The sequence below is a fragment of the Mastomys coucha genome, unplaced genomic scaffold (genome assembly GCF_008632895.1).
Source record: "Mastomys coucha isolate ucsf_1 unplaced genomic scaffold, UCSF_Mcou_1 pScaffold11, whole genome shotgun sequence".
Classification (NCBI taxonomy): domain Eukaryota; kingdom Metazoa; phylum Chordata; class Mammalia; order Rodentia; family Muridae; genus Mastomys; species Mastomys coucha.
The window spans coordinates 28884466-28892248 of NW_022196893.1; the positions used below are offsets into that span (position 1 = coordinate 28884466).

The window sequence follows — 7783 nt, forward strand, 5'->3', positions numbered from 1 at the left end:
GAAACACAGCTAGCTGGGGTCCAGGGGCATCTGCACTGATGAAACACAGCTAGCTGGGGTCCAGGGGCTTACCTTGTTACCCAGAAGGGCAGCTACGCAGGCCTCAGAGGCATCGCAGATGGCCGTGAGGTCATGCCCGCCCTCTAAGGCCAACACCACGGCACCTCCTGCCAAGGTCATCAGCTGCTGTGTCATGTACCCAAAACCTAGATGGTTGAGGTGAGAGAGAGTAGGGAGGCTGGAGGAGCGGCAGACCCATTTCCTCCTCTGCCATCTCCCCGTTTGCATCTTCCTTTATAGACAGCGTCTTAAAGACTAGATCTTCATGCAAAACCCATTCATATGCTTCATTCTAAGCTTTGAGAAGCTAAGGGTCTTATATGCAAGGTCCTACAGCTAGTAGGTGGCAGGGCTGAGACTTGGATCCCAGCATCACCGCCAGCCCAAGTCTCTTAAGTCTCTTTGTCCTCTGGCCCTGGGGCATAGTGGACTGCACCCGACAGATCCATTCTGAGAACGCCGATCTTTTCACTTCCTCCGAAGCTCAGTCTGGAAACCTGGCTTCTACAACAGAGCTTCCTTCTGGCGGACCTTAAATCGCCAGGGGTCTGACCTATGAGATCCGGCCTGATCTTGAGAAGCAGGTCTGCGCTTCGAGGCTGTGCTAGCCAGCAGGCCTACTCCAGGCCTTACAGGTGGCCCTGGACCGTGGCCACTGCTCCCTACCCCTTTTCATTTGGGCAGTGCTTTCCTGTCCCCACACAGCCTGGCTCTTAGACCCCACACACACACCCCTAGATGAGGCCCCCCTTACATTTGGCAGAAACATGGTAACCACCCAGCGGGGCTGGATGGCCCTCCGCAGCATCAAACCCGGCGGACACCAGGACCAGGTCTGGAGCAAACTCTTGAGCAATGGGCATCACCACTATCCTGAAGTTGCAAGGAAGAGGCATCATGAACCCGGCCCAAGACATGGTGCAGGCTAGCCCACGTTAGCCCCTCCCGCCAACTCCTCTGAGGACACCAGCCCGAAGGACACCAAGAAGCACAGTGTCCTAATGGGATTAGCGCTCTGATCTCCTTCACCCAGCCTTGTACTCAGCCAAACAGAGAATTTAACAAGCCAGAGGCAGCATGGAGGTAGAGACATATCAAGGACAGGACAGAGAAGCGTGGGCTGCAAGCACGGTGTATGCTTCACACAGCCAGCTCCTCGGGGCTTGCTCTGGTCACTAAGCCCTGGGGACTGAAAATATCCAGCACTTTGGATGAACTGAGCACATTCTATGTAGAACTGACCTAGGCAACTTGCTGCCTGAGGGCAAACAAGATCGACTAGACCCTTTGGTCCCGGGCTGCCAAACTCCATCCTTCCTCTTCCTCCCGCTGCCTGCCCCCGCCCAACACTGGAATCCATTTAGGCATTTAAGCCCAGCACAGATGCCAGGAAGTCCCACTCAGGGCTCCTGCGGCGTTAATGCTCATGGAGAGAACCCCTGGAGCCTCTAGAAAAGGTCTTACGCATGTAATTCTAGGGTTCCATTTTCCTAAACAGATGTGGGGACCTGGGCTGAAGGAGACAAGGACTCCTTACAAGAGCCCAAAGCTCCTTCCAGGGCAGTGTCCTAAGTGAACCCATCCCTCCATGTGGACAGCATTTAAGGACGCCAGGTTTCTACTCTTGTCAGACATCCATCTCCTCCAGGCAGCCTTCTCTGATGACTAAATGCAGCAGTTTTGATCTGCACAAACATCCTCAAGGTGTATGACTCCGACTTTCTCATTATTATGTGTCTCCACAAATACATGCCATTTTTCTGTTTGTTTTTTTGGTTTTGTTTGTCACCTTGGCTATCTGGAAACCCACTTTGCAGACTAGCTGGCCAAAACTCAGAGATCTGCCTGCCTCTGCCTCCCTTGGATTAAAGGCATGTGTCTTTTTTTTTTTTTTTAAATTGGAGCTGGCCTACAATGTCTAGTGACTAAATGGGAATAGGCTGATAACCCAATTGGTCACTTCCAACCTAGGGCTGTGGGGACAGGAGGAGAGCCTTTGGACCCCAGAGGACTTACCTAAAAGCAGCCAGGTATTCAGGGTCCCCCATGGGTGGATCCAAGCCCCCAGCCCAAGCCACGTTGACGTTGAAGCCCTCACCACTGCCAGTTCCCACCTGGAAAACAGGATGCAAGGCAGATGTGAGAACAGAGTCCGAGCTCATCCGACCTCTTCCAGATAGGGAAGCTGAGGCTCCGAAAGGATAAGCCACTTGCTCAGGATCACACAGGTCAGGGGCAGAGCGATAGGGGGAGAGTCAACGGACTGGAAGACGCCAAGCCCCGCAGGATCCCACGGGTCATGCATGTACCTCGTCCACAGCACCACTGCCTGGGAAGAAGTTGCCGTCGTCATGGCGATGAAGGGAAATGTAGAGCACGCTGGGGTCCTGGTAGAAAGTCTGCTGTATACCATTGCCATGGTGAACATCCTGTACGATACCGCGGGCAGTGATAAGGGAAAGTCCAGAAGCAGAAAGATGACGGGTAAGGACACAGGAGAAGGGTTTCAAGGTCAGTAACCAGGCTGAGCATTGGGACTCTAGACTGGTGGGGAAACTACAGTTTCTAGGACCCCCATGACTTGAGTTGCTCCGAGTAATCTACAGTTTGCCAGTGATGCCCCATCTCCACATGGAAAGATTCTTCCTGTCTTGTGAAAGGGTCTCACTATGTAAGCTTGACTGGCCTGGGACTCACCATGTAGACCAGAGTGGCCTGGGACTCATTATGTAGACCAGACTGGCCTTGAATTCACAGAGACCCACCTGTCTCTGACTCCCAAGTACTGGGATTAAAGGCGTATGCCATCATACCTGGCAAAGACTCTCTACATAGGTGTGTGTGTGTGTGTGTGTGTGTGTGTGTGTGTGTGTGTGTGTATGTGATTTTCTCTCTGTGGACATATTCTTCTTACTGTCTTGAGTAGTCATGAGACAATATACATGGTCAGTGATCAAGCTTAAAGGGGTCCAGGCCCAGTCCTCCAGGAAACACTGGGTGCTGCCTGCCCTCAACTCACAAGACTGCATGTCGATTCAAATGTGGAAACCCCCCTCCCCCTACACACATACAGTGTTCTCAGCATCTATTTAGAAATGTCCCTTTCACATCTGTCCCTGCAGAGACCCAGCCTGGCAGTTAGAAGCATACACTCTAGAGCTCCAATCTTGGTCTCCCATCTCATGAGGGGAGTGACTAGTCACGGTAGTAATCTCTGTAGGTGCTTTCCTCGTCTGTGAGATGGCCTATATCAGAACTATAAATGGGCTACTGTCAGTGTCTGGATGTGACTGAAGACCTACTGATCTTAGACATTTCGGTTATGGCTACTGTGTGGAGGGGAAGCGGCTTGCTCTGCCCCAAAAGAAGCCAACAGGGTTATGAAAGTAAATGAATCCCATCCCCCACAGAAGCGTACACCACGCGCACCAGCAGCCTCCCGCACACGAGCGTTTTTGGGGCCTCTTGGCAGTTCTATGACGTGGATGCTGCATTCACTCAAATTTTAATAAGGTAGAGGCTAATGCCAAACTCAGATGCGCAGCCCCATCTTCCATGGCAGGCTCAGGGTCCTGCAGGCAGGCCTGGCTCTGACAATACCAAGAACCAGGACCTACCCAGTCGACAATGAGGATCTTGCTGGCTTTGCCGTGCTGCTGTAGCTGTCGGCAGGCGATGGCCACGGAGTTGAAGAAGCAAAAGCCCCTGGATGGAGGAGAGAGGAGCCCCTGCCAGCCCATCCTCATGCTCCTCCACCTACGGGAGGGCTTCGGATGCCTGTCCCCACCTCGCGCCACCTAGGTTCACCTCCCTAAGGCCTTACATGGCTGTAGAGTGATCTGCATGGTGTCCTGGAGGTCGCACCACAGCAAAGCCGTTCTGAAAGGGGAGAAGAAGCATTTATCAGTCCAGCAGCCAGCTCTCAGTCCACACTTGCCCGAGCCTGCTTCTCATCCCATCCTCTTTCTCCAAGCATTAAAAGGCAGGAGCAGCAGCGTGTCACATTGAGATGTCCAGACCTCTACCTCCACGCTGTTGTCATGGCTTACAGGCCGCACTGGAGCACAGTACCCCTCCTTGGTAGGTCCTGGCTGTAATCACGTGACACCTATTGACTACTAGATAAAACCACATGCCTGGCCCCGTGCTGAGTACAGATGCTGCATTTGTTCCTCACAGCATCCCTAGAGCACTGAGCATCATCACCCCAGTTGATAGATGAGAAGGCAAAGTTCAGTGAACTAAACAACCCAAGTTACACGGCTGCACATGGCAGAGCTGGGATTTTCAAATCAGGACAATTGCCAAGCACTGCCAAGCGCTTGTGATACCGAGGACATAGTAGTGCCTGCCTTGGGCTGTGAGCTCTCAGACAATGGGGCTGCGCTCCAGGTGAATAATCGCGAGACGACTATCCTAGAACAATGAACGCAACCCCCAACTTAATGGGCAGGATCCCATCCCTAAACGGCCTGTGGTATTAAAAAATGGCCACCATGCGCTGACAGCCACAAAACAGGTCTCAAATGATCTCAGATGGTCAGGATGGTCCAACACCCTAATGCCCAGTGGCTTGATTATGTAAGTGACATGAACTGGGGGGTCAAGTCTCACCTTGGTTCCAGCCCTGATTTCCCCTCAAAACCCTGTGGCAATGTCCACAGGGAATGAGAAGTCTATAGCCTGGGATCTGGGCTCGCTCCCATCAGCTCGGCACCAACTCTTCCTTCCTTCCTTCCTTCCTTCCTTCCTTTCTTTCTTTCTTTCTTTTTTTTTTTTTTTTTTTTTTTTTTTTTTTTTTTTTTTTTTGGTTTTCCAAGACAGGGTTTCTCTGTGTAGCCCTGGCTGTCTTGGACTCACTCTGTAGACCAGGCTGGCCTCGAACTCAGAAATCCGCCTGCCTCTGCCTCTCAAGTGCTGGGATTAAAGGCGTGTGCCACCACTGCCCGGCCCGGTACCAACTCTTTAGCTTACCAGCCTTCAATCTGAACTTCCTACCTTTAGCTCTCCGGAAGCTACTTTGAAGGCAAGGTCGGTGACGCTGCCTGCAGCCCAGCGGGCTGCATTGGAGGAATGCAGCTCGTTCCAGATGGTATCAGTATCCACCTGTGGGGGTCAGGGTCAGGTCTACATCATCCTGGGCTTTCCACCCGAGCCAGGGCCCAGTGAGGCAGTACCCACCCGATGGCCAGGACCCCAGGGGCAGGGAGCTGGGCAGACAAAGCTGCCTCCCCAGTGCCCCACCGCCCAAAGGCAAGGCCTCCTGTGTCCCCCAGTCCCAGGAGGACTTTTTCCCAGCATAAGTCCCAGCACCAGCTCGTGTGTGGCCAGCACTCTGCCTCCCCAGTCAGGGGAGGGGGCATGGCGTTACCTGGGCGGGATTGGGGTTTGGGCCGGGAGAGGTTTTAAGCCCCAGCTGACTCGCTCAGGCCCCGCGGGACGGTCGGAGCTGGAGGGGCCGTCTGCACCACTGTCTTCCACTCAGGGCCCCTAGCCCAGGCTGGGAGGCCCCCCAAACCCAGTCCCTGGGCCTCAAGGCTAGGGAGGGGCCGGGGGGCATGATGGGGAGATGGGAAGGGCGAGGCGGACCGAGAGAGGCCAGGAAGGCAGAAAGAGTCGCAAGAGGCTGGAGAGAGAGAGAGAGAGGACAGAAAGGGAGAGGAAGGAGGAGAAAACAGAAGCAACAACAGTTGGAAAAACCAGAAAGTGGCAAGAAATGGGGCGTTGTGAACTGGGCACTGGCTGGCTCCCCCAACAGCCCCCTGGACAGCTCCCACTTGCTCTTCGGGACTCAGCCTCCACCTCATTGCCACACGCCATGAGAGGAGGGCCAAGTCAGAGGCAGCAGAAAGATCCCCAGCAGGTGGGGAGGAGGCGAGCAAAGCTAGAGTGCTGGAAAGCTGTGTCCTGGATAGGGAAGTCCTGAACCTCTAAGTACATGGGAGGTACCCCACAGCCCCACACGAGGTCTGGAGGTCAGTAGGGCACACCTCCAGTTCCAGAGAGAGGCCCACTCCTGGGCAGGCAGAGCTGCCAACTGCTGGGAACCAGTGTGGAATGGCCAATGCTTGACCACTGGGGTCTAACAAAAGGGGAGTCTCAAGCCCCAGTGTGACCCTACCTTGAGCCTCACTGAACACCTACCAAATACCTTCTAACTGCGAGGCACTGGGCTCCGCATTCACGGGACATTCGTGGGACTGGGATACACCTATCACAAGGAGCTTCCAGCTAGAAGAACGTAATGGGGAGGCCCTGCCTTACCCCTGGCAGACCCACAAGCCACAGGTGGCAGAGGGGTGGAAGTGGGCTGAGAGAACCGATCGAAGGCTGAAAGCCCTTGGCAATGCCTACTTGAGATCTCTAGGCATACTTACCCCAACCCCGCCACAGGGCAGCATCACAAACGTCCGCTGTGCCAGGAGTCCTGTGGGGAAAGGCCCAGGTCATGTGAGTAAGGAACACGGATGCTCTAAGAGAAGTAGGTATGGAGGAGGCAATACAGGGAGAGATGGAGGTGGAGGTGGACAGCGGGGGCGGGGAGGGCCACGGAAGGACAGACCTCGGGGGCGGGAGTGGGGATATGACACCAGGGCAGCAAACTGGCATGGGAATATCTAGGAAGCTGGAGGGGTTCGGCTGGGTCAATAGCACAGAAGTGGGTGAGGTGAGCAAGCTTGGGATGATTCGAGGCCAGACGTCATCGTCTCCCTCGCCTACCTGTAAGCTTCCCGTTATCCAGTTTGAGGCGGCTGAGTGGGTTCGTGCCGTAGAGGAGCACGTGCCTTTCAGAATGGACTGACTGCAGCTCTTCTAGGGAGGCCTTTCGGCCTCGGAGACACTGAGGAAGGGCCCGCAGAGCCTTGCTCACCCATGCCTCTGCCACCGCCAGACCACCCACTCTCCCATCCCTTGCAGACCCTAAGGTCTCCCACCCCTTCTTTTGCATAGCCCCACCTCCTCACCTCACACTGGCTGCGGAGACCCCGTTCCTGCAGCCGGGACCAGATGCTCTGGATGCGGCCGGCGTGTTCGGGATGCTTGCTGTTGTCTCCACAGGAACACTGGTGTTTCAGCATCACCGAGTCATAGACCAGCCCTGCAAGAAGCAAACGCCAGGGCTGGAACGCCAGGGAGACCGTGGCTACAAACGGAGACCCGCCCACAGCCAGGGAACCAGGCATGCGCACGTCTGCATGCCCTTTCCAGCCCTTCCTTGGAGAGCTGTTTCTGTATGCACAGGCCTAAATGTTTCTAACAACCTGATATCCACACCAGGGCAGTCCCCGCCGCACCGCCGTGGGCACTCTTACTCCTCACAAGGCCCCCAACGCACCTATGCCTTTGAGAGTCCATGCCCTAAACCCAGAGAAACTTAACACAGGACATCTCTGTAGTGGGTTGGCTTAATGCCACTTGTATTCTAATGCTAATTTGGGTCCCTCAAAACTGTTTGCCCCAAAGAGGGTCCACATGTAAGACACTGAGGGACCCTGCCCCCAGTTAATTCTGATTGGTAAATAATAGCTGGGGTGAAAGACATAGTTGGGGTGAGTTTTCATGAGATTGAAGCGAGGTCACTAGGAAAGAGGGAGAAAGGAGCCGCCATGGAAGAAGGAGATGGAGAGACAGAGAGGGAGAAGATGGAGGAGAACGAGAAGAAGGAGAAGAAGAGGAGGAGGAGGAAGAAGAGGAGGAGAAGGAGGGAGAGGAGGAGAAGGAG

General features: G+C 54.6%; 1 protein-coding gene across 9 annotated transcripts in view; it reads right to left on the reverse strand.

Annotated features, from left to right (window-relative positions):
* Hdac7 (histone deacetylase 7) overlaps positions 1-7783 on the reverse strand; it is a 39834-nt gene that overhangs the window by 3447 nt on the left and 28604 nt on the right. For all 9 annotated transcript variants that reach the window (XM_031354111.1, XM_031354136.1, XM_031354122.1 and 6 more), the window contains 10 exons: positions 7026-7159; positions 6781-6901; positions 6438-6487; positions 5059-5166; positions 3884-3939; positions 3678-3765; positions 2370-2489; positions 2077-2174; positions 815-933; positions 73-206 (listed from right to left, as the gene is read on the reverse strand). In XM_031354111.1, the coding sequence (XP_031209971.1) occupies positions 73-206; positions 815-933; positions 2077-2174; positions 2370-2489; positions 3678-3765; positions 3884-3939; positions 5059-5166; positions 6438-6487; positions 6781-6901; positions 7026-7159 (1028 nt within the window). The remainder of the gene's footprint in view (positions 1-72; positions 207-814; positions 934-2076; positions 2175-2369; positions 2490-3677; positions 3766-3883; positions 3940-5058; positions 5167-6437; positions 6488-6780; positions 6902-7025; positions 7160-7783) is intronic.